Below are 27991 nucleotides of genomic sequence, written 5' to 3' on the forward strand. Positions count from 1 at the left end.
AATTCAAATCATACATACGGATGTACATGGACACATCAAGAACGTGAAGAAGCTTTTTTTGAGACGGAGGTAGTAGTTCGAACAATTTGCGGCGTCGAACACGGTCGCGCAGCGATGGGCAAGAAAGGCCGGGACGACGGGCGGCTGAGGGGTGGTCATCTGCGCCATCAAACGTTGAAGCGATGTTATCGGCGATGGCTTCAATGTTCGTGGCATCGATGACCACTGTCGGAACCGCCGCTGTCTTGGTGTTCTTCATCAGCGACGGATCTGCGGAGGGCTGGATCGGCGGCTTTGCAGCGCGGTTGTAGACGATGGCTTCAATCGTCTTGGCATCGATTCGCACTCTCGGCACCGGAAGTGAGACATCAACAGGCTCCGACATTGAAGGCTGGGTCTGCGCCGTCGAAGCGATGTTGTAGGCGATGGCTTCAATGTTCGTGGCATCGATGACCACTGTCGGCACGGCCGCCGTCTTGGTGTTCTTCATCATTCAACAGATCTGAGAATAGAATCGAAAGTGAGACAGAGAGACATTTCAACTATTTTCGACGGTTAGATCCTCACCGGCACTCTTAGATCCACGGCGCACGCACGGTTAGATGCACGCCGCCGCACGCACGGTTAGATCCAGCGCCGCCGCCACGCCTGACGCCGCACGGTTAGATCCAGCGCCGCCGCCGCCCGCACACACGGTTAGATCCGCGCCGCCGCCTGCACGGTTAGATCCCGCGCCGCCGCCGCCGCCACGCACGGTTAGATCTGCGCGCCGCGCACGCCGCCGCACGCACGGTTAGATCCGCGCCGCCGCGACCGCCGTAGTAAGAGAGGAAATACGAGAGAGGAGGATGCGACTGGAATATGCGACTGCCAGGGTTGGTAGGTATGTGCTCTGCTCTTGTCTCCGTATGCGTCCATCGTGGTAGAGAGAGAGATCTGAGCCGTCCGATCATAAATGATCGAACGGTGCAAGCGTTCGTTGAGCTTTCAACTAACCAAGATCCGTGTGACATACATCTCGACCAATCAGAGATCAGCCAGTGAGTACAAGTTAGGAAAACTGAGTAGAACTAAGAGGGGGAAAAGTGAGGAAATGTTTATCGGAAGGGCAAAACTGAGTATGACTGAGTAAAACAAGTGGGCCCGGAGGGGGAAAACTGAGTAATACTAAGTAAAACAGGGGCACCCAAATAATAAACGGACTAAGGGAAATTGAAGCTTTTGGCATAAAAATTGTAAAATTGTGTTATTTGAACAATATATTACATTTTGGTCGACTAGATATTGTTTGCAACTCAAAGATACACAAGTGTGACGAATTTGGACTCATTTGGACAAAGTTTGTAAGCATAGTGGGTATTTGGGAGGTGTATTGAGCAGAAAGCCCTGCATCTTCATATCTAGTAGCTCATGGACTAGGAAGTGGTTTTGAAGCTTTTGGCATAAAAACTTCATATCTCTATATTTCCTTTTCCATTATTATTTCTCTAGGTTGTAGGTAACATAACAAGGCTCCATGGGAAGGTTCCACCATGTTTTGAATTATTTTGAATTGAACCCTAAAACCCTAAAACCCTAAAACCCTAAAACCCTAAAATGATAAATGTGGCTTAAATGTGGCATACAAATTGTTCATACAAATTCAAATTGTTCAACACAAAGGGATCCCCAATACAAAGGGAACCACAATACAAATTGTTCATACAAATTCAAATTGTTCAACACAAAGGCATCCCCAATACAAATTGTTCAACACAAAGGCATCCCCAATACAAATTGTTCAACACAAAGGGATCCCCAATACAAAGGGAACCACAATACAAATTGTTCATACAAATTCAAATTAGTTGTTCAGAATAAAATCTTTCTCTTGCTCCTGGTGTGACTCGCCGGGGCCACCACCTTACTCCGGGTAACCCTACCCGGGATATTACCGGTGTCTACCTTCCTTTTGCCCTCTTTCTTGTTCTTCTTCTTCTGCAAAGCTTGTGCTTTTTCTTCTGCCATGTACTCTTCGAAGTTAGCATCTATCATGGCCTTACTACTTTCGAGGCATTCTCGACTATACTGTTCCCTCTCCTCTAGACTCATCGGTTGAAGCCATTCTACATCCATCTGTTCCCTCTGCTCTCGATCCATCGGTTCAATCTCCTCATGTTCAATTGCTGCTTCAATCTCCTCTGCATTTGCTGCTTCAATCTCCTCATGTTGAATCGTTGCTTCAATCTCCTCTGCATTTGCTGCTTCAATCACCTCATGTTGAATTGTTGCTTCAATCTCAAGTTGAATTGCTGCTTCATTCTCCTCTGCATTTTCTGCTCCCGCCTGATCTTCCATTCCAAAAGCTGGGTCAACTCCATTTTTACAAATCCTAGCAATGTGTCCAGGGATTCCACAACGTTTGCACTTACGTTTTCGAATCGGTGCACCACCCTCTGCACTAGCTCTGATCCTATTCTTCCTCGGCCTACCTGCCGGTCTAGTCAATACTGGAGAGTACAGTTTGAAGCCTGGATCGACTTTCATCCATTGGTCTTTTCCCAACAAGGTAGGAACATTCATAGCATATGCAGCCCTAAATTTGGCAACAGAGAAATACTCTGACACATATTGATCAACTTCACCATCTTCACCCCCTATAACACTCATGAAAAACAATGCGTGTATGCAGGGTATCCCACGGATCTGTCATCCCCTACAATGGCATGTCCTATCAACCAAACTCACTGGATACCTCCACTGCCTGTTTTTACTGTCACTGTAGGTTACCTCAGCCTCCATTCCTTTTCTGACGCATTGCATCCTCAATTGTTTTGCCCTCTCATGCAAAGACTTAATCAAAGATGGGAGCATGAGATGGCCAACATAATTTGTGGATGCAATTCTTTGACGCAGATCGATCTTTATCATGATCATCTGCCTAATCTTATCAAATATTTGCCACAGCATAAGCCCTTTCAATGACTTGACCTTTGAATTGAAACTCTCCGCAAGGTTACTTGTTACATAGTCTACCTTGCAAATTTCATTGAATTGGCTTCTTGACCACACCCTACCATGATGTTCATCCAAGTACTCCTTCACCCCAGGTTTTTGTTTATACAACACATCCAAATGAAACAGATGCTTCCTAGAGCTGCATGTGTATGAAGCTGGCCATAGGTTGTCAGTAAAAACTTTACCCTTGAATTTCTTTGTAAAATTCTGTACCAAGTGTCGCATACATTCCCTATGCTCCACTCCAGGGAATACTGCTTCTACCGCAGTCTCCAAACCTTTGCAAGCGTCTGTGTGGATAACAAGTCCTGGTGGATGACCTATAAGATCGCGCAAATTCTGCAGAAACCAAGTCCAACTTTCCTGTGACTCAACCTCCAAAACCCCATAAGCAACAGGGAACATCCAATTATGTCCATCAACTGCAGTAGCAGCAACTAGCTGTCCTTTAAACCTGCCATGAAGAGCTGATGCATCCACGGCCAAATAAGGCCTGCAACCGTCCAAAAAGCCTTTCCAGCAAGCTTTGAAACAAACAAAAGCCCTTCTGAAACATTCCTTGTGCATTACCTTCCCGCTTTTCAATTTGTAGGGAACTGTATGCTTGTCTATCGCTACAACACTGCCTGGACTAGCCATCTCCACTTCAGCTTTGAAAGTGTAAAGCAACTGAAAGCTTTCATTCCATGGACCATTGATCTTGTCAAGAGCCATTTCCTTTGCATAGAACATCCTCATGTAAGGTACTTCCATTTTATACTTCTCAACCACCTTTTTTACGAGTGTTGTTGGACCAAGTGAAGGATCTTCTCTCAGCCAATCTAGGATTATATCTGCCAACCACCTAGTCTTCGCTAGCTTTGTTTTCAGCTCTGGCTCTCCCCCTAGAGGTGGACACCTATGGATCTCCTTATTCTTCTTTACCTGAAACATAATGATAAGGGATGTCAGTAATAGATAACAAATTTTACACTGTGATCTAAATACACAACTGGTTGGCGTAGTACCTGAACCAAGCTGCTTCTGCGCATTGTGGATGCATGCAGCCTAAACCTACACCTTGGGTATGGGCATTTAATTGTGAACCTACGGTGCTCACTTTTAACAACCTCAAAATTATTCTTAGTGAGAATGTGATATGTAGTAATTGCATTACGGCAGTCCATCATCGTTTGAAACACGGTGCCTTCTACAAGCTGGGGATTCTCCCTGTTCCACTCAATTGTAGGCAAGTCTTCACCTTCGTAATCGGCTAAAACGAGGCTGTCATCATTCTCATTCTTCTCTTCATCATCAGTGTCATCAAATCTGGCACCAAAAGCAATATCTTCCATGTATTGATCCTCCATTGCACCTTATCGCATCGATCTACCAATTCAGGAAACATCAACTCATCCTCATCATCTTGAGGAGGCTGATCCTCAATGTCTGCATCGTCCTCCACAATGACCGTACGAACGATCTGGCTACCACTAGCACTGGGGACAGATGGTGCTGCTGTGGACCTACAAGGAGCGCCGCGCACACTGTTAGAAGAGGCAGCAGCAGTAGAGAGACATGATGCCCGACCACCTGATGATGCCCCAGCACCAGAGAGAGATGATGCCCGGCCCCTGTCCACATGGATACGAATTTTACCGAACCGGCAAGAAGCATTCAAAGCAAAAAGAATTCCCAGATCGTCGTCGGAAATTAGTGGAACAAATCTTCCCTCCGTGTTGAAATATTCGAAATGAACTGCGTCGTAAGAGCTCCAGCTGTGCGACCGCGCAGATGTTAGCTTTCAAATCCTCAACGAGATGGTGGTTGCAACCACCGCAGGAAGAAAAACCCATTCTTATAGCGTTTAGAATCACGCGTATAGCTAGAATCCAGCCTAGCCACCAGCCGAAAAGCCAGCGCTGGATCAATCCTATTCGAAAAGCAACGCAGTTAGTTGAGCAACAACGATTGGCGCTCAAAAACTGCCTACTGTTAATTCACATAGGCAGACGATGCTTACCCAGATGGAATCCATGCGTTAGATCCCTCCGATTCCCAATCTTCTCCGCGGTTGACGCGAACATTTGGCACACCAGATGGACATACAAACTCCACGAAAGGGGTAGATCCAGATCTGGTGGAGGCGGAGCCCTCTCCGCCTCCCGGTGGTGGTGGTGGGGACGGGGGCGGCTCGGCGGCGGACGACGCCATAAGGTAGGAGGGCAGGACGGCGTGGCGGCGGAGGGGCGGTGTGTGAGCTCCTCCAGTATCGGGCGGAGTGGAAAGCTTTGGGTGAGCTCCTCCAGTCAACAGTCAACACAGTTCGAAAGAAACGGTCAATTCAACACCAACGCGGCTCCCTAGCCGTCACCGGTAACGGTGAAGGCCTCTGACCAGACGGCAACCCTCCCGTCTGAGCGTCTGCGACGGGTTTCAAACTAGAGGGAGGGGAAAACTGAGGAAAAACTAAGGGGCTGGGGAAAACTGAGTACAACTAACGAACCAGGGGCACGAAAATAGAAATCCCATAATTGTATTAACCGAAACATTGGTACATGTGTGATATGTAAACAACAAAGAGTCCCTAGTATGCCTCTTAACTAGCTTGTTGATTAATGGATGATTAGTTTCATAATCATGTACATTGGATGTTATTAATAACAAGGTTATATCATTGTATGAATGATGTAATGGACACACCCAATTAAGCGTAGCATAAGATCACGTCATTAAGTTATTTGCTATAAGCTTTCGATACATAGTTACCTAGTCCTTATGACCATGAGATCATGTAAATCACTTATACCGGAAAGGTACTTTGATTACATCAAACGCCACTGCGTAAATGGGTGGTTATAAAGGTGGGATTAAGTATCCGGAAAATATGAGTTGAGGCATATGGATCAACAGTGGGATTTGTCCACCCCGATGACGGATAGATATACTCTGGGCCCTCTCGGTGGAATGTCGTCTAATGTCTTGCAAGCATATGAATAAGTTCATAAGAGACCACATACCACAGTACGAGTAAGGAGTACTTGTCAGGAGACGAGGTTGAACAAGGTATAGAGTGATACCGATGATCAAACCTCGGACAAGTAAAATATCGCGTGACAAAGGGAATTGGTATCGTATGTGAATGGTTCATTCGATCACTGAAGTCATCGTTGAATATGTGGGAGCCATTATGGATCTCTAGATCCCGCTATTGGTTATTGGTCGGAGTGAGTACTCAACCATGTCCACATAGTTCGCGAACCGTAGGGTGACACACTTAAGGTTTGATGTTAAATGGTAGAACTTGAATATGGAATGGAGTTCGAAGTATTGTTTGAAGTCCCGGATGGGATCCCGGACAACACGAGGAGTTCCGGAATGGTCCGGAGAATAAGATTCATATATAGGAAGTCATTTTATAAGATTTAAAATGATCCGGAAGATTTTATGGAAGGTTCTAGAAGGTTCTAGAAAAGTTCAGAAGAAATCAATTTGGAAGGCGGAGTCCCGAAGGGACACCACCTCCCATGGCCGGCCAACCCTAGTGGGGGAGTCCAAGGTGGACTCCACCTAAGGGGGCCGGCCACCCCCCCACATGGAAGGAATCCCACCTCAAGTGGGAGTCCCACCTTGGGTAGGTTTCCCTACTACATGGAAGGTTTTGGGTTGGGGTCTTATTCGAAGACTTGTAGTCCAACACTTGGGGGTTCCACCTATATAATGAGGGGCCAAGGGGAGGGGGCCGGCTACCCCAAGACCACAAGGTGGCCGCACCCTATAGTGGCCGGCGCCCCCTCTCCCAAACCCTAGCCGCCCCCCTCTCTCCTCCACCTCTCCCGCACGCTTAGTGAAGCTCCGCCGGAGTTCCCCACCACCACCGCCACCACGCCGTCGTGCTGCCGGATTCAAGGAGGAGCTACTACTTCCGCTGCCCGCTGGAACGGGGAGAAGGACGTCGTCTTCATCAACACCGAACGTGTGATCGAGTACGGAGGTGCTGCCCGATCGTGGCACCGTGATCAAGATCTTCTACGCGCTTTTGCAAGCGGCAAGTTATTGTCTACCGCAGCAATAAGAGCCTACTCTTATAGGCTTTGGAAATCTTCAAGGGTGAGTCTCGATCATGCCCTCGCTGTTACCGTCTTCTAGATTGCATCTTGGCTTGGATTGCGTTCTCGCGTTAGGAAATTTTTTGTTTTCTATGCAACGAATCCCTACAGTGTTATCAGAGCCATGTCTATGCATAGATGGTTGAACGAGTAGAACACAATGGTTTTGTGGGCGTTGATGCTCTTGTTGTCTTTAGTTTGAGTACTTTGCATCTTTGTGGCATAGTGGGATGAAGCGGCCCGGACTAACTTTACATGACCGCGTTCTTGAGACTTGTTCCTCGTTCGACATGCAACTTGTATTGCATAAGAGGCTTTGCGGGTGTCTGTCTCTCCTACTATAGTGAAGATTCAATTTACTCTTCTATTGACAACACTAGTATCACCGTTGTGGTTCATGTTCGTAGGTAGATTAGATCTCTCTCGAAAACCCTAAACCACGTAAAATATGCAAACCAAATTAGAGATGTCTAACTTGTTTTTGCAGGGTTTGGTGATGTGATATGGCCATAATGTGATGATGAATATGTATGAGATGATCATTATTGTATTGTGGCAACCGGCAGGAGCCTTATAGTTGTCTTTAAATTTCATGTTGAGCAGTTTTTCAAAGTAGTTGTAATAGTTGCTACATGAGGTGAACAACCATGAAGACGGCGCCATTGACCTTGACGCTACGCCGACGATGATGGAGATCATGCCCGAAGATGATGGAGATCATGTCCGTGCTTTGGAGATGAAGATCAAAGGCGCAAAGACAAAAGGGCCATATCATATCACATATGAACTGCATGTGATGTTAATCCTTTTATGCATCTTATTTTGCTTAGATCGCGACGGTAGCATTATAAGATGATCCCTCACTAAAATATCAAGATAATAAAGTGTTCATCCTTAGTAGCACCGTTGCCAAGACTTGTCGTTTCGAAGCATCTCGTGATGATCGGGTGTGATAGAATCAACAAGTGTATACAATGGGTGCAAGCCAGTTTTGCACATGCGGATACTAAGATGGCCTTGACGAGCCTAGCATGTACAGACATGGTCTCCGAACACGTGATACCGAAAGGTAGAGCATGAATCATATGATTGATATGATGAAAATTACACCTTGTCTCGTGATGATCGGACTTAGGTGTGGTGGATTTGGTTCGTGTGATCACTAAGACAATGCAAGGGATATTGTTTTGAGTGGGAGTTCACCTAGATTTTTAATTATGTTGAATTAAAATTTGAACTCAATTTGTCATAAACTTAGTCTAAACTATTGCAAATATATGTTGTAGAGATGGCGTCCCCAATCAATTTTAACCAGTTCCTAGAGAAAGAAAAGCTTAAGAGCAACGGTAGCAACTTCACCGACTGGTTTCATCATGTGAGGATCTTCCTCTCTGGCGGAAATCTGTAATATGTGCTTGATGCACCGCTAGGTGACCCTCCTGCAGAAACTGAAACCGATGAAGTAAAGAATGTTTACGCGACTCGGAAAACTCGGTACTCTCAAGTTCAGTGTGCCATCCTGTGCAGTCTGGAAGCCGATCTTCAAAAACGTTTTGAGCACCACGATCCTCATGAGTTGGTCATTGAGCTGAAAGCTATATTTGAAACTCATGCGGCCGTGGAATGCTATGAAGCATCGAAACACTTCTTCAGCTGCATGATGGAAGAAGGCAGCTCCGTTAGTGAGCACATGCTCGCCATGACCGGGCATGCGAAGAAACTCAGTGACTTGGGAATAGTGATTCCTAACAGACTGGGGATTAATCGTGTCCTTCAATCACTGCCACCAAGTTACAAGAACTTTGTGATGAACTACAATATGCAGAACATGAACAAAGAGTTACCTGAACTCTTTGGCATGCTAAAAGCTGCTGAGATTGAGATCAAGAAAGAGCACCAAGTGTTGATGGTCAACAAGACCACCAGTTTCAAGAAACAGGGCAAGTCTAAGGGGAAATTCAAGAAGGGTGGCAAGAAAGCTGCCACACCTCCTATGAAACCTAAGAACGGCCCTAAGCCTGATTCTGAGTGCTATTACTGCAAGGAGAAGGGACACTGGAAGCGTAATTGCTCCAAGTATCTGACTGATCTAAAGAGCGGCCTTGTCAAGAAGAAGAAAGAAGGTATATCTGATATACATGTTATAGATGTTTATCTCACTGTTTCTCGTACTAGTACCTGGGTATTTGATACTGGTTCGGTTGCTCATATTTGTAACTCGAAACAGGAACTAAAGAATAAACGAAGACTACTGAAAGATGAAGTGACGATGCGCGTTGGAAACGGATCCAAAGTCGATGTGATCGCTGTCGGCACACTTCCTCTACATCTACCTTCGGGATTAGTTTTAAGCCTAAATAATTGTTATTTTGTACCCGCGTTGAGCATGAACATTATATCTGGATCTTGTTTAATGCAAGACGGTTATTCATTCAAGTATGAGAATAATGGTTGTTCTATTTTTATGAATAATATCTTTTATGGTCGAGCACCTGAAAAGAATGGCTTATTTCTGTTAGATCTCGATAGTAGTGATACGCATATACATAACATTGATGCTAAGCGAATTAAATTGAATGATAATTCTACTTATATGTGCCACTGTCATCTTGGTCATATTGGAGTGAAACGCATGAAGAAACTCCATACCGATGGATTACTCGAATCACTTGACTTTGAGTCACTTGATAGATGCGAAGCATGTCTAATGGGAAAAATGACTAAGACTCCATTTTCTGGTATGATGGAGCGAGCTACTGACTTATTGGAAATCATACATACCGATGTGTGCGGACCAATGAGTGTAGCATCGCGCGGTGGTTATCGTTATGTTCTAACCTTCACAGATGATCTGAGTAGATATGGGTATATCTATTTCATGAAACATAAATCCGAAACTTTCGAGAAGTTTAAGGAATTCCAAAGTGAAGTAGAAAATCAACGTAACAAGAAGATTAAATTTCTAAGATCTGATCGCGGAGGTGAATATCAGAGTTATGAGTTTGGCATGCATTTAAAGAAATGCGGAATACTTTCACAATTGACACCACCGGGAACACCACAAAGAAACGGTGTGTCCAAACGTCGTAATCGAACTCTCTTAGATATGGTTCGTTCTACGATGTCTCTTACTGATTTGCCGTTATCATTTTGGAGTTATGCATTAGGGATAGCCGCATTCACTTTAAATAGAGCACCATCAAAATCCGTAGAAACGACACCGTATGAATTATGGTTTAATAAGAAACCTAAGCTGTCGTTCCTTAAAGTTTGGGGTTGTGAAGCCTATGTAAAAAAGTTACAACCGAACAAGCTAGAACCCAAAGCGGAGAAATAAGTCTTCATAGGATACCCTAAGGAAACTATAGGGTACACTTTCTATCACAGATCCGAAGGCAAAATCTTTGTTGCTAAGAACGGAACCTTTCTTGAGAAAGAATTTCTCACTAAAGAAGTGACTGGAAGAAAAGTAGAACTTGATGAGATTGATGAATCTTTACTCGTTGATCAGAGTAGCGCGATGCATCGAATCTGCTCTGTGCCGCCTACACCGGCAACAGAGGAAGCTAATGATAATGATCATGAAACTTCGAACGAGGAAACTACTGAACCTCGCAGATCGACAAGGGAACGTGCCACTCCTGATTGGTATGATCCTTGTCTAAATGTCATGATTGTGGACAACAAAGATGAGGACCCTGCAACGTATGATGAAGCGATGATGAGCCCAGATTCCAACAAATGGCAAGAAGCCATGAAATCCGAAATGGGATCCATGTATGATAAAAACGTGTGGACTTTGGTAGACTTACCTGATAGCAGCAAGGCTGTCGAGAATAAATGGATCTTCAAGAGAAAAACAAATGCTGATGGTAATATTACTGTCTATAAAGCTCGACTTGTCGCAAAGGGTTTCTGACAAATTCAAGGTGTTGACTACGATGAGACTTTCTCACCTGTAGCGAAGCTAAAATCTGTGAGGAATTTGTTAGCAATAGCTGCATTTTTCGATTATGAGATTTGGCAGATGGATGTCAAAACGGCGTTCCTTAATGGAGACATTGAGGGAGTTGTATATGGTACAACCCAAAGGTTTTATCGATCCTAAAAATGCTGACAAAGTATGCAAACTTCAGTGTTCAATCTATGGACTGAAGCAAGCATCGAGAAGTTGGAACCGACGCTTTGATAAGGTGATCAAAAACTTCGGGTTTATACAGTGTCATGGAGAGGCCTGTATTTACAAGAAAGTGAGTGGGAGCTCTGTAGCATTCCTGATATTATATGTAGATGACATATTATTGATTGGGAATGATATATAACTTTTAAGCAGTGTAAAAGGTTATTTGAATAATAGTTTTTCAATGAAAGACCTTGGTGCAGCATCGTATATATTAGGCATCAAGATTTATAGTGATAGATCAAGACGCCTAATAGGGCTATCACAGAGTACATACCCGGACAAGATTCTAAAGAAGTTTAGAATGGACGAAAGTAAGAAAGGGTTCTTACCTATGTTACCAGGCAAGGTCTTGAGTAAGACTCAAGGACCGGCTACGGCAGAAGAAAGAGAAAGGATGAGTCAGATCCCCTATGCTTCGGCAGTAGGCTCTGTTATGTATGCCATGCTATGTACTAGACCGGATATTGCACATGCTGTTAGTTCGACTAGCAGATATCAAAGTGATCCAGGGATGGAACACTGGACAGCGGTCAAGAATATCCTGAAGTACTTGAAAAGAACTAAGGATATGTTTCTTTGTTATGGAGGTGACCAAGAGCTCGTTGTAACAAGTTACACCGATGCAAGTTGGAACACCGAAGGGACTCCACCTCCCATGGCCGGCCAACCCTAGTGGGGGAGTCCAAGGTGGACTCCACCTAAGGGGGCCGGCCACCCCCCCACATGGAAGGGGGGAATCCCACCTCAAGTGGGAGTCCCACCTTGGGTAGGTTTCCCTACTACATGGAAGGTTTTGGGTTGGGGTCTTATTCGAAGTCTTGTAGTCCAACACTTGGGGGTTCCACCTATATAATGAGGGGCCAAGGGGAGGGGGCCGGCTACCCCAAGACCACAAGGTGGCCGCACCCTATAGTGGCCGGCGCCCCCCTCTCCCAAACCCTAGCCGCCCCCCTCTCTCCTCCACCTCTCCCGCACGCTTATCGAAGCTCCGCCGGAGTTCTCCACCACCACCGCCACCACGCCGTCGTGCTTCCGGATTCAAGGAGGAGCTACTACTTCCGCTGCCCGCTGGAACGGGGAGAAGGACGTCGTCTTCATCAACACCGAACGTGTGACCGAGTACGGAGGTGCTGCCCGATCGTGGCACCGTGATCAAGATCTTCTACGCGCTTTTGCAAGCGGCAAGTGATCGTCTACCGCAGCAATAAGAGCCTACTCTTATAGGCTTTGAAAATCTTCAAGGGTGAGTCTCGATCATCCCCTCGTTGTTACCGTCTTCTAGATTGCATCTTGGCTTGGATTGCGTTCTCGCGGTAGGAAAATTTTTGTTTTCTATGCAACGAATCCCTACACTGCTCTCCCATTCGCCGGTGCACGCCGGCGAGCGGGATGGAGTAGGGTACGATGGCGGCGCAAGCAGAGAGAGGTGGAAACCCTAACTCGTGTATATGGTGTGTTTCTGCGGTAGCCGGGCAAGAGATTATATAGGCTTGGGAAACTCTAGGCAACGTGGGCCACGCCCACATCGCACGAACCTTTTGAGTCGGTTACAAACGCGTCCGTCTAGGACTCTATTCTTTTTCCTGAACTGCAAAAAGAAAAGATAGTCTCGGCTCGAGGCTCAATCCACTCACCACGATCGCGAAGCGACGCCGAGTCGAGTCGAGCGAGGAGGAGGAGGAGGAGGAGGAGTGCGTGTGTACCACTCCTATTCTCACTCACTTACTAGTGGTGGAACAACCCACCTTATAAGGTGGTCTAACTTTCTCCCAACTTTCCATGTGGAACTAAACTTCGCACCTCTTGCCACTCCCTAGTGAGCTGCCACCAACTTGGGCTCAAACTCACATGGGCTGCCATAGTGTGGGCTTTGAGATTTATAGGGAAATCTGAAATCTAATGTGGGCCACTAAAAGTGGATCCAATGTTTCAAAAATCACCCACAAGATCTCAAATGCCCTCATATCTCGTAATTTTTTTGGACTAAAGTTATCTTCTTTATCTTGTTTGTGTTCTGAATGATATAGAGGGAGTGCGCATTCCATGTATGTGCATATTGTATTCAAATGCAACTATTCTATTTTATGCACGAACCTTCGGAAGCTTTCTTATTTCATTTAGAGCACTATATCTCTCTTATCATGATATCTTTTTTTGTCCAATTGGATCTTTGATTGCTTGCTTTATTTGTTGAAGATTACTTCACCATGTTATCTTCATGCAATTTTTGATCCTCAATATAGTTTGACTCCCTTCAAGTATTCATCATTCGATTTGTGCATTTGATTCCACTCAAATTATGAGAAGTGCACACCTTGGGAAGGAACTCACATTATATTGACTTTCTAAATGTTTCACCCATTTTGGCAATTGTTGCCAATGGGGGAGAAGTTTAGAGGGTTTAAGGGAAATGGTTTATACTTAAATTTGGTTTGTGCTTAAGTATTGTACTTCTCATGCATTTCATATTTATATGTCTTGCATGGTTGTATATGTATAGTGGAAACTATCCCAAAAGGTTAATCTTGATAATGTATGCAATGAATTCATGTTCATCACACGTGCATATATTGTGGGGGAGTTTCCTCTATATATGTTGGTTCTACGCACATCCCCTGCATTAGTTGTAGTTGTGTGAGTAGAGCTGGTTTTGATATGGGCTAGTAGCTTCGTGTTACTTGACTATATCAAATACAACCTCTTGTATATCTTGTGCATATTTTTCTTAACTCTAGTTGTTGTTGTTGCACTTAGTTAAGCCTAGTATATTTAGGTGCTTGTAAAATAAATGTTAGTTTAATCCGCATTTTTACAAGCCAAATCCGTGAGAGTTTTAAAAACGTCTATTCACCCCCCTCTAGGCGACATCTCTTCCTTTCACCGACGGCCTTTATAGGTATTTGGCCGGGCTTAGGCCTGATTGGCCTGAGGCCCGACCCGACCCGACACATGCCATGTATAGGCGTGGTACATAGAAAGTCACATTTATTACTTTGTAGACTCATCTTTTCTGGGAAATGTGATGATCATCTCTTTTGTCAATTAATAACATGCCATACCATTAAAATGCTTTGTTGGTAACTTAACATTGCATGTAACTTCCACTACGACTAGTCTAATACAATTTAGACATACCAGACTTAATGTTTACGGTTGGTGAGGTGAGAGCCATCCAATCATCTGCATATACAGGTAGCCCCGCTTGGACCTCCTGGGTTTCAAAGTACTTTTTGCCTGGCTCGTTGGTGTGTCTGCGATGAGGATCCCCATTTTACAGTTGCGACTCGAGACTAGCACAAATGGTAATGCAATGCAACGGTCCATGATATTTTTCTCGGTTGCACAAATTACGATGCAACTCAATGGACTATGAGTAGACTGAGAATAAGCTCTCTTGGTCGTCCGAGAATTAGCAAGACCTACGAAATTTATCAAATTTTACAACGTTTGACTTTAGACAAATCATGCGCCAAAATTGTTCATTTTTCTTAGATGGAATAGTTGCTCTGCTTTCTCTAGAACAGAAATTGCAACTTGCCAAGGATTGAACGCTATATATATTCCGTTGAAGAGGTGTTTGCCTTAAATCACAGCTCACAGACCAGCCAATCAGTCAACAACCACACAATTCATAGAACACGCACATTAGTGGCGGTATCGTATCATTCTTCTGAAACTTTTGCAGAGTATGAAAATTTTGAGGATGGATGTCAGTCTCTAGTGGCAGTTAAACTTGTTGCTGGGATGTTGTAATTTTTTGTTCCTTATTTGCCTCGACAAACACAAGAACTGGTGGCTGTTTTATCTGTTCCATTTTAAATTCCAGAAAAAAAAGGTATAAAGAATTAATGTGACCTTTGCTTATGAGCAAGGCAATCAGTCAACCACCATAACAAACAGAATACTGTACATATCATAGTATCATTGTTCTCTGTATTGATGACTTGATGTACATTATGACATCTTGCAGTTTGAAATTTTGCCCCGGACAACCTAAGCAAACGAGTGTTTGTACATCTCGTTCTTCATATACTCTTCCATACACTGATTACCCGAGAACCTGAACCAATACCTGTGTTTGCAAGAAATTTATTGGCACGCTTCGTGATATCATTTCCAAACTTGGCTTGTCCTTAGTTGGGCTTCCTGCAGTTTAACCTGATCTCCTGCGTCCCGGACGTCGGTAGCAGGTTGCCCATCTTCACCATGGCTGTCGCGAAGTCGGCGGAGAACCTGCTGGGGGTGTTGCTGTACTGCCTCACCAGCGCGTCCTGCGAGCCGCCGCTGAAGAGCTCCTGGTCAGAGTGCAGCAGGCCGCGCTGCTCAACCAGGTTCTGGTAGTAGGCGTTGTCGAAGCCGTCGGCGGTTCGCACGTCGAAGGGCGCGAGGTTGCTGTCGCCGCCGGAGCGCGGGCACGTCCCCTGCCGCAGCGTGGCGAAGCTGGCGTTGATGTTGCGCTCGGTGTAGATGCGGTTGCGGAAGAACTGGCACTGCGAGCGGCCGATGGTGTGCGCGCCGGAGAGCGCCGTCATGTCCTGCGGCGAGAGGTTCTTGTTCCCGAACATGGAGATGAGGGTGGCGAGGCTGGAGCCGGGGCCTGGGAGGTTGGAGTTGGCCGCGCTCTGGCTCGCCGTGCGCGAGTCCTTGCGCCCCAGTGGCACGTTCCAGGTGGGACCTCCGAGCTGCACGCACGGACGCGACGGTTGCAACCGAGTCAGCCATGCATGGCTAGGAAATAAGTAAGGAAAGAGGAGTGTATTTCACGGGTCAGCGCCCGTTGACGTGCTAGGAGACTAACCAGGTTGACTCCATCACGGGCGGCGAGCGCGAGGATGTCGGCGCAGGAGACGGTGGCCTTGCAGGAGGCCTCGACCTGGGTCTTGATGGCGTCGATCACCTCGAACCCACGGGCGGAGTTCGCGTTCGGCCCGGCGTTCTTCTCCCCGGTGATGGTCGACGAGTCGTCGAGTAGGATCGAGCCGTCACACCCCTGCCGTGATCAGATAAACAAAAACGTCAGTGCCCAGCACTTGACCAGGTATCTCGCAATCAAGAGCATAAGCAAGCAAGCAAAGTGCAGAAGGACAAGCAGAGCTAGCTAACATTGACGAAGCAGTCATGGAAGAAGAGACGGAGGATGGAGGCGCCCAGCCGCTTCTCCTTCTGCACGGCGGACGCCATCCCCGACCGCACGATGCCGGCGAGCTTGGGGCAAGACGTGGAGTAGAAGTTAGGTGAGAGCTGCGCGTTCGCCGTGCCAGCGAGAGCGGAGAGGACGAGGGCGAGGCCAAGGAAGGCCGACCTGGTGAAGACGGCCATTGTTTGGACTCTTGGCTTGTGAGTTCGATCGATGAGGTGCGTGAGATGCATAGGGCGGCATCCAATATATAGTGCTCTGCTCGAGCTCGTGACGACGCTGACTGCTAGCTAGCCTGCGCATCCTGCATGGGCTGGCTCGAGGTTACACGCACACCCACGGCATAGTACAAAGCTCTTGGCCAAACATTGCAGCCGCAGTTGGATTTGGTTGACCAAAATCATTTTTGGCATGTGCATGTGCCCCGGCTTGGATCGATGCTAACGGAGCAATCAGCATGCGCCTTCTGGTCTGAATTATTGCATGCATGTGTTTGTTAGTGTCATGTATACTTCCTCCAATATTATACGCGAGCCGACGTGTGGATATGCGCACGTATAGGCTCAGTCTCTCAGAGAGGAAATTTCGTGGACCAATGGTACTTTCAGAGACAATACCAGATTGCAAATAGACCGAATGTTTAATAGTGTACCACCTCCATTTCATAAAATAGGACATATATTTTCAGTTAAAACTCAAATCTTATAACTTCGACCAGTCATTAATTATAGGCAAAAGTATTGACATCTACTTTATGAATATATACATTCGATGGTGGATCCATATATATATGGATTTGATACTCTAGATCTCCATTAGACGCTTGATGCATGTAGATTGCCATCCAATGAGATTCAGTCGTGTGCACCCATATTTTAGGCTGTGCGACTTCATGAGGGAGTGGTGTGAAGCTTCGCTGTCTATTGATATCATGTGACTTGTTGATTTTTGATTTTCATATAGAAGAATTTCATGGAGGCTGGGGTCTCAGGTCTACTAATGGCGGACTGAGTCTTCGAGACGATGAGAACTTTACATGGTATTTTTTAATTTGCATCAATAGAATCGGCAAGCAAGGGCAACAGCTTAGGAGAAGTACTGAGCTTTATACTCAGGTTGAAAATTAACTGGATGTGCATGGCAATGATCTTTTTGAAGGCATTATTTTAAGAGCGTCGAATTTTTTCAGGTTGAAAAGTTAAGATCTATGGTCGGGCGGCGACAACGCTTATGCAATATTTTCTTGTTGAAGGCGTCGATTTGGATAAATAGACTCCATATATGCTATCTTGATAGTCGCTTCTGTTTGGAGCTACAAAGTTTTGACCAAAGTAGTGAGATATTTGATTTTTCTTCTTCTTTTAATTTGTAGTAGGGCTATTTGCATCTGTAATATCTTTAGAACATTCCTTTGTTGCGTAGCCTAGGTGTATTTGGTATCTTTGTGATAGTTAAAAGTCAATGTCTTATAAGTTTTAAGAGTCTTATAGGCAAACATATTAGCATATACTCTATGTGAAAATATATTTATGCTGGATCTGTACATCTAAGTGTTCATACTTTCCTCTATAAGATTGCTCAAACTTGTTAGATGTTGATTTTCGGATAAAAAAATGTTCTTCCTATTTTCTGGAGCGGAGGTAGTACTGCCGAACTGAAAGTGCATTTTAGTCAGTTATGCTTGCATAACATAAAGTTCAATCAGAAGCATCAATCACCGTTTTGAACTCACAGTTTGAAGCTAGCTGGCATATCCATATTACTGTATAGTTTGGCCCACGAATCAGCTCGATCGGACCGTTTTGAAAGAGACTAATCCAAAATTATAGAGTTCGACATGAGAATGGCATTACATTGCAACTTGCATATGTCGAGATCAAAATAATTACCAAGTACTAGTATTTTTCAAGAATAGTGGCAATGTGCCACTTCCTCCGAACCCTATCACTTATTGCTGATTTGTAGTCATAGTATGGGTTTTTTTTCGATGGTTGATTTTTGTATCAATCCTCGGTGATGGTTGAGATGTAAACAATACGTTTTGAATCTTTTTCTAATAAAAGGCCGTGTGCATCGTCATGATGGAGAAGCCGGGGTATATCCCCATTTCGAAAAAACATGTGTTTTAACGACAAGTGTTGTAGACTTGTATGTAAGAACGGCATTACATTGCAATTTGTATATATATGTTGAGGTCAAAATAATTAGTTTGAAGATAAGATGACGATGTACTAGAAGTATTTGGTTGTGCCAATGCATAAATACATGTAAAAACCAACCTTTCGAACAACAGTTCAAAGTTGGAAGCGCCTGTCACCCGCTTAATGGATTTTTGAATCACGAGTCCAACGACCTAACTGGGGTCAGCGCCGATAAGCACGTCTTAACCGAAAAAGCGACAGGAGTGCGTACCACCTTGATAGAAAAATGAGGGAATATTACAGGTTGCGATCGACAGCTTTCTCTTGGCGAGTACATGGATAATGCATATGCATGGGTCCATCGATCAACGTGATTGGGACTGGCAACCCCCGTTTGTGGCTGCCACTATAATTTTGACTTTATAAATTCCAACATCTGACGGTACCGTCATCGAAATGCATACAATCTTTAGTTGTTTCTGCGTTTTTCTGAAAAAGCTAAGAACTGAGATTATATTGTTGGATAATTAGGCACAATTTTATTATTTTCGAAATGGGGAAAATATCGTCTCAGCTTCTGCATTCAAAGGATGCACACGGCTTTTTTTATTAGATTATTCACAAAACCTTACAAGAACAATACAAAAGATCAATCATGAAACAATCTTATTGTACCTATATATAGTGGGATGAAGAGGGTGACAATACACCAACTCACATCGTCCAAAAACTAAATGTCTTTTCAAACCGCCCAATAGCAGGTGAGAAGCACATCCAGTCAAGCAGACTCTGAGCGCACGCCAACGCACACGCTACAGAAGTTGCTCCCGCCGTCTTCCTCGACTCCATCTTCAAGAGAGCTTATCGCATTAACCTTGCAAGACCTGCCGTCGATGCCACCATGACGCCAGACGGTTCCACCATCCTGCACGTATACATCATCCCTCATATGTCGCCTATACCCTGCAACACCATGCCACTGAGACTCAGCACCAACAATGTGGTAGACGAACACCACTCCACCGAAATCCGCCAACATCCAGCAGCTGCTCCAAAAACGATGCCCCAAGAGGTAGAACGACGCAGGGCGCCCCGCCATCGTCCGATCCGGGAGACCCGGACCTAGGGTTTCCCCCGGAGTAGCACGAGTGAGAGACCGCAGACTACGACGATGATGCCTTCAAGAAGGTAACGGCGCGACATGTCGCCATCGTCCACCAACCGAGGTCGGAGCACGGTTTTCACCGGCAGCCGCGCATCCCCAACTCGCCGAGTGTAGTGCCAAGACGGGCAAAGATAAGGCCTTCGACAAGGTACCGACGTCGACCGACGCCGCCATCATCCGCCAAGACCGAGGTCGAGGCTCAGTTTTCACCGGCCGCCATGACACCCCGGACTAGATCACCATTGCCAGAAACCTGTGTGAGATCCCATGATCGCCCACACAGGACTACCAGCCTGGCCGACCACCTCCGACGAAGAAGATGACCACCACCACCATGCCCGGGGCTGCTGCCCCAGGTTTCCTCATGACGCGAGGGATGCCCACGAACGCCTCACTGTCGAGGAAGCAGAGCCACGACATGCAGATCGACGCCCACCCCGACACAACGGACCTAGATTGGACATGATCCTCACCGCCGCCGCCCGCCGCCTGCAGATCGATGCCATAGCCGTCGCCTCCCTGCGCTGCCGCATCAAGGAGAGGCCTGGCGGCGGTCGCCGCCGTGCCGTCCGATCGTGGGGGCGAGAGGATAGGCCGCCACCGCCGCCATGCCGCAGAGCTTTGCCCGGCAGCGCCTCCGGTTGCGGTGGCGGGGGAGGAGGGCGCCCTAGGGAGGGAGACGGTGGCGGGGGTGGCTGGGCCCCGGCGCGGGGGGGGGGGGGGGGAGGAGGTTAGGTCGGGGTCGGGAGGAGAGGTAGGTAAAAATCCAATGGGGAGATGACGACAGTAACTACTAACATGTGAAACTCGAACATACTAGATGCATTAATCAACATGAATAGTAGCAGTGCAAACGGTACAACATCCATCGCTAAACAGATCGAGATATGTCGCATGTACCGATCTGGTGGAGGAGGCGGTGGAGGTGTAGCAGATGATGTCGCAGCAGAAATGTTGTTGATGACAGGAACGACGGGTCGAAGTAGACGGTGTTGAAGACGACGATAGGAAGCACCGCCCGACTTGGACGGAAGGTGTGATACGCGTACAGCACGCGTCCGTTGGGAACCCCAAGAGGAAGGTGTGATGCGTACATCGGCAAGTTTTCCCTCAGTAAGAAACCAGGGTTTATCGAACCAGTAGGAGCCAAGAAGCACGTTGAAGGTTGATGGCGGCGAGATGTAGTGCGGCGCAACACCAGGGATTCCTGCGTCAACGTGGAACCTGCACAACACAACCAAAGTACTTTGCCCCAACGAAACAGTGAGGTTGTCAATCTCACCGGCTTGCTGTAACAAAGGATTAGATGTATAGTGTGGATGATGATTGTTTGCAGAAAACAGTAGAACAAGTATTGCAGTAGATTGTATTCGATGTAAAAGAATGGACCGGGGTCCACAGTTCACTAGTGGTGTCTCTCCCATAAGATAAATAGCATGTTGGGTGAACAAATTACAGTTGGGCAATTGACAAATAGAGAGGGCATGCCAATGCACATACATGATATGATGAGTATAGTGAGATTTAATTGGGCATTACGACAAAGTACATAGACCGCTATCCAGCATGCATCTATGCCTAAAAAGTCCACCTTCAGGTTATCATTCGAACCCCTTCCAGTATTAAGTTGCAAACAACAGACAATTGCATTAAGTATGGTGCGTAATGTAATCAATAACTACATCCTCAGACATAGCATCGATGTTTTATCCCTAGTGGCAACAGCACATCCACAACCTTAGAACTTTTCACACCGTCCCAGATTTAATTGAGGCATGAACCCACTATCGAGCATAAATACTCCCTCTTGGAGTTAAGAGTAAAAACTTGGCCAGAGCCTCTACTAATAACGGAGAGCATGCAAGATCATAAACAACACATAGATATAAATTGATAATCAACATAGCATAGTATTCTCTATCCATCGGATCCCAACAAACACAACATATAGCATTACAGACAGATGATCTTGATCATGTTAGGCAGCTCACAAGACCCGAAAATGAAGCACAATTAGGAGAAGACGACCATCTAGCTACTGCTATGGACCCATAGTCCAGGGGTGAACTACTCACTCATCACTCCGGAGGCGACCATGGCGGTGAAGAGTCCTCCGGGAGATGATTCCCCTCTCCGGCAGGGTGCCGGAGGCGATCTCCTGAATCCCCCGAGATGGGATTGGCGGCGGCGGCGTCTCTGGAAGGTTTTCCGTATCGTGGCTCTCGGTACTGGGGGTTTCGCGACGAAGGCTATAAGTAGGCGGAGGAGATAGGTCAGGGGGCCAGACGAGGGCCCCACACAACAGGCCGGCGCGGCCAAGGGCCAGGCCGCGCCGCCCTAGTGTTTGGCCACCTCGTGGCCCCACTTCGTGACTCCTTCGGTCTTCTGGAAGCTTCGTGTGAAAATAGGCCCCTGGGCATTGATTTCGTCCAATTCCGAGAATATTTCCTTACTAAGATTTCTGAAACCAAAAACAGCAGAAAACAGCAACTAGATCTTCGGCATCTCGTTAATAGGTTAGTGCCGGAAAATGCATAAATATGACATAAAGTATGCATAAAACATGTAGATATCATCAATAATGTGGCATGGAACATAAGAAATTATCGATACGTCGGAGACGTATCAAGGTGAACCGTGATGAAGAACTTGAGCATGCAGTCATGCTGAGCGCTTTCCAAAAACCTAATTCGCCCTCTCCCGTACAGGATCGCAAAGGCGAGCGGTTCCGGAGACCTGCTCTCCCGTTCGCCGGTGCACGCCGACGGGCGGGATGGAGTAGGGTATGATGGCGGCGCAGGCAGAGAGAGGTGAAAACCCTAACTCGTGTATATGGTGTGTTTCTGCGGTAGCCGGGCATGAGATTATATAGGGTCACGCCCACGTCGCACGAACGTTTTGAGTTGGTTACAGATAGCCCACGATCCGGGAGCGACTCGAATCGAATAACTGCGATGCGTCCGTCTAGGACTCTATTCGTTTTCCTGAACTGCAAAAAACGCGTCCGTCTAGGACTCTATTCGTTTTCCTAAACTGCAAAAAGAAAAGAAAGTCTCGTCTCGAGGCTCAATCCACTCACCACGATCGCGACGCGACGTGATGCGGAGTTGATTCGAGCGAGCGAGGAGGAGGAGGAGCGCGCGTGTACCACTCCTATTCTCACTCAATTACTAGTGGTGGAACAACCAACCTTATAAGGTGGTCTATCTTCCTCCCAACTTTCCATGTGGGACTAAACTTCCCACCTCTTGCCACTCCCTAGTGAGCTGCCACCAACTTGGGCTCAAACTCACATGGGCTGCCTGATGTCTACGCACGCTTCTATTCATGTAGAAAGTGTAGGGCCTCCAAGAGCAGAGGTTTGTAGAACAGTAACAAGTTTCCCTTAAGTGAATCACCCAAGGTTTATCGAACTCAGGGAGGTAGAGGTCAAAGATATCCCTCTCAAGCAACCCTGCAATTAAGATACAAGAAGTCTCTTGTGTCCCCAACACACCTAATACACTTGTCAGATGTATAGGTGCACTAGTTCGGCGTAGAGATAGTGAAATACAAGTAATCTGGATGATTATAAGTAGTAATTGCAATCTGAAATAAAAATGACAGCAAGCGAACATGTAGCAGAACTTGTTGGAAACGGTGTTTCAATGCTTAGAAACAACGCCTAGGGATCATACTTTCACTAGTGGACGCTCTCAACATTGATCACATAACTGAATAAATAAATACTACTCTCAAACACTCTCTTGTTGGATAACAAACACCATTCATTGTGTAGGGCTGCAAAAGCACACCTCAAGCAGGAGTAAACAAGCTCCACAACGTCATAAAGGAATCACACACGATGCGCACACTGTCACCATCACACCGTGGAGAGTGACTCCGGAGTTCATATTAAAGTAACCTCTAGAGTGCATAATAGACAAGAGTAACATCTACATATTCAACTAGATTACAACGCTCATGATCACATAAAGATCACACCATGGGAGAGAGAGATGAACCACATAGCTACCGGTAGAGCCCTCAGCCTCGGGGGAGAACTACTCCCTCCTCAGCATGGGAGTCAGCAACGGCGATGAACATGGCGATGGAGTCGATGGAGATGGATTCCGGGGGCACTTCCCCGTCCCGGCGGCGTGCCGGAACAGAGACTTCTGTCCCCCGAACTTGGCTTCGCGATGGTGGCGGCTATGTAACTTTTCGTGGAGGAAGACCGATCTCTTCAGGGTTTTCGGAGCAGGAGCCTTATATAGGCGAAAGGGCAGCGTCGGGGGAGCCAGGGGGTGGCCTCCCCACACCTAGGCGCGCCAGGGGGTAGGGCCGCGCCGCCCTATGGGGTGGCCCCCCTGCTGGCCGCCTCCGACTTTTCTTCGATGTTCTGGAACCCTCCGTGAAAAATAGGGCCGTGGGCTTTTGTTTCGTCCAATTCCGAGAATATTTCCTGTGTAGGATTTCTGAAACCAAAAACAGCAAAAAACAGGAACTGGCGCTTCGGCATCTTCTTAATAGGTTAGTACCGGAAAATGCAAAAAAATGATATAAAGTTTGAATAAAACATGTAGGTATTGTCATAAAACTAGCATGGAACATAAGAAATTATAGATACGTTTGAGACGTATCAAGCATCCCCAAGCTTAGTTCCTACTCGCCCTCGAGTAGGTAAACGATAAAAAGAATAATTTCTGAAGTGACATGCTACCAACATGATCTTGATCAACACTATTGTAAAGCATATGAGATGAATGAAGTGACTCAAAGCAATGGTCTATAGTTTGTTAACAAATAGATAATGACTAAACAACCGAATCATATAGCAAAGACATTTCATGAATAGTACTTTCAAGACAAGCATAAAAAAGTCTTGCATAAGAGTTAACTCATAAAGCAATAGAATCTTAATAGAAGGTTTTGAAGCAACACAGAGGAAGATTTAAGTTTCAGCATGTATATCTCATGGATAATTGTCAACACAAAGTAATATGATGAGTGCAATAAGCAAGCATGTAAGAATCAGTGCACACAGTTGACACAAGTGTTTGCTTCTAAAATAGAAAGAAGCAGGTAAACTGACTCAACATAAAGTAAAAGAAAGACCCTTCGCAGAGGGAAGCAGGGATTAAATCATGTGCTAGAGCTTTTCAAGTTTTGAAATCATATAGAGAGCATAAAAGTAAAGTTTTGAGAGGTGTTTGTTGTTGTCAACGAATGATAGTGGGCACTCTAACCCCCTTGTCAAACAGACTTTCAAAGAGCGGCTCCCATGAAGGACGTTATCTCTACCTGCAAGGTAGATCATCCCTCTTTTCTTTTGTTTACACATGTACTTTAGTTTTATTTATGGATGATACTCCTCCCAACCTTTTTCTTTCACAAGCCATGGCTAACCGAATCCTCGGGTGCCTTCCAACATTTCACATACCATGGAGGAGTGTCTATTTGTAAAATTAAGTTGCTTTCTGATGAATCAGGGCAAAACATATGAAGATAATTATTAATGAAAGTTAATTAATTGCGGCTGGAACCCCGTTGCCAGCTCTTTTTGCAAAATTATTGGATAAGCGGATGAAGCCACTAGTCCATCGGTGAAAGTCTGCCCAACAAGATTGAAAGATAAAACACCACATACTTCCTCATGAGATATGAAACATTGACACAAATAAGAGATAATAACTTTTGAATTGTTTAAAGGTAGCACATGAAGTATTTACTTGGAATGGCAGAAAAATACCACATAATAGGTAGTTATGGTGGACACACATGGCATAGGTTTTGGCTCAAGGTTTTGGATGCACGAGAAGCATTCCCTCTTAGTACAAGGCTTTGGCTAGCAAGGTTGTTTGAAGCAACACAAGTATGAACCGGTATAGCAAAACTTACATAAGAACATATTGCAAGCATTATAAGACTCTACACTGTCTTCCTTGTTTCTCAAACACTTTTACCAGAAAATATCTAGACCTTAGAGAGACCAATCATGCAAACCAAATTTCAACAAGCTCTACGGTAGTTCTCCACTAATAGGTTTAAACTACATGATGCAAGAGCTTAAACATGATATACTTGAGAGCTTAAAACAATTGCCAAGTATCAAATTATTCAAGACAATATACCAATTACCAGATGAAGCATTTTCTGTTTCAAACCAAATAGCAATAAATGCAGTAGCTTTCAACTTTTGCCATGAACATTAAAAGTAAAACGAAGAACACCAGTGTTCATATGAAAAAGTGGAGCGTGTCTCTCTCCCACACAAGGAATGCTAGGATCCAATTTTATTCAAACACAAACAAAAATAAAAGCACACAGACGCTCCAAGTAAAGCACATAAGATGTGACAGAATAAAAATATAGTTTCACTAGAGGTGACCTGATAAGTTGTTGATGAAGAAGGGGATGCCTTGGGCATCCCCAAGCTTAGATGCTTGAGTCTTATTGAAATATGTAGGGATGAACCAATGGGGCATCCCCAAGCTTAGACTTTCACTCTTCTTGATCATATTATATCATCCTCCTCTCTTGATCCTTGAAAACTTCCTTCACACCAAACTCAAAACAATCTCATTAGAGGGTTAGTGCATAATCAAAAATTCACATGTTCAGCAGGGACACAATCATTCCCAACACTTCTGGACATTACCCAAGGTTACTGAAATTTAATGGAGCAAAGAAACCCACTCAAACACAGTAAAAGAGGCAATGCGAAATAAAAGGCAGAATCTTTCAAAACAGAACAGTCCGTAAAGACGAATTTTTTCGAGGCACTTAGCATGCTCAGATGAAAAGATCAAATTGAATGAAAGTTGCATACATATCTGAGGATTACTCATGAATTTTTTTAAGATTTTACGAATTTTCTATAGAGCGAATAGCTCAAATTCGTGACAACTAAAAATCTGTTCCTGCGCAGAAATCCAAATCTAGTATCAACTTTCTATCAAAGACTCTACTTGGCACAAAAACGAAATAAACATGATAAGGAGAGGTTGCTACAGTAGTAACAACTTCCAAGACACAACAAAACGGTAGCAAAATAAAAACATGGGTTATCTCCCAAGAAGTGCTTTCTTTATAGCCATTAAGATGGGCTCAGTAATTTTAATAATGCTCTCGCAAGAAATAAGAGTTGAAACAAAAGAGAGCATCAAAAGCAAATAAGAAACACTTTTAAGTCTAACCCACTTCCTATGAAAAGGAATCTTGTAAATAAACAAGTCATGTAAGCATAATGCAATAAGCATATGAAAACAAGACAATCGCAACTTCAAGATTTTCAGCATAAAGAGAGGTGTTTTAGTAACATGAAAATCCCTACAACCATATTGTCCTCTCTCATAAAGATTTTCAGTAGCATCATGAACAAACTCAACAATATAACTATCACATGAAACATTCTTAAAGATGAAGCCCGGTGATCAAGGGGGTACGTGAGCACCCCCTGACTACTCGACACGTGTCTAACGGCATCCTATATTCCGGTAACACTCTCCAAAATGAAATGACACTGGAGCCTCCCATGGCACGTTTTTTATCCAGAAATACATAGCCCAAGATTATACACAGATCCATACTATTCTCATCCCTGAGTCACATAAATTTGAAGATTCATACTATTCTCATCCCTGCCGATGCTGGTGCTGCTTGTTGCGATGAATCGATCGATGAAGCCGTGCTGCACCGATGCAGAATTCTTCCTCGCCGACGCTGGAGAAACAGGGCAGTGAGTCGTGTCCGGCCGCGCCTCGAGCTTCCCGTTGACTCGAGCTGGATTCGGCCCTGGCTTGGGCTCAGCCGCAACTCCTCGGTGGACAGCAGCGGAGGAGCTCGACCTCGAGGTACAGGAGAGGTGGCCGAATCCTCAGGTAGGACCCACGCTGGAGCACACGCCTGTGGAGTAGTACGCCGCCGTCGGGGACGCGCCGGGGGAGCTGACGCCATCGGGCAGGCATCGTGGGAGTGCCATCGGGCTGGCCGCCGTCATCCGGGCCACCGTCGGCCGATCTACGGCAGGGGAGGGCTGGGCCGGTGCCGACCGATCACACGGCAGGCCAGGGGCGCTGCCGGAATAAGCTCCTGCATCGCCGCCGGAGATGCATCGGTCTCCACCGCCGCGCCGCGCCGGAAGATGGTCCATGGGCGGCGTTGGGGAGGAGCGCGACGGGGTGAGGAAGCGGACGGAGGGGCGGGAGGAAGCCCGTGACCGTGGGGTCGGCCGGTCGGTGCTCGGTCCAGTGTGGCGGCTTGAATAAATCGGCGGCATGGAGAGCGTCTTTCGTGGTG

At 45.8% G+C, this 27991-nt stretch overlaps 1 protein-coding gene across 1 annotated transcript; it reads right to left on the reverse strand.

The window, feature by feature from the left end:
* Positions 1-15158: 15158 nt before the first annotated feature.
* LOC127314094 (peroxidase P7) lies at positions 15159-16614 on the reverse strand. The gene is made up of 3 exons (XM_051344565.2): positions 16372-16614; positions 16067-16258; positions 15159-15950 (listed from the first exon to the last, which is right to left on the reverse strand). Exons 1-3 carry the CDS (start codon positions 16585-16587, stop codon positions 15402-15404), a joined length of 957 nt encoding a protein of 318 aa, XP_051200525.1. The 5' UTR covers positions 16588-16614; the 3' UTR covers positions 15159-15401.
* Positions 16615-27991: the final 11377 nt, after the last annotated feature.

The sequence above is a fragment of the Lolium perenne genome, chromosome 7 (assembly GCF_019359855.2).
Source record: "Lolium perenne isolate Kyuss_39 chromosome 7, Kyuss_2.0, whole genome shotgun sequence".
In the NCBI taxonomy this organism is placed as follows: Eukaryota; Viridiplantae; Streptophyta; class Magnoliopsida; order Poales; family Poaceae; genus Lolium; species Lolium perenne.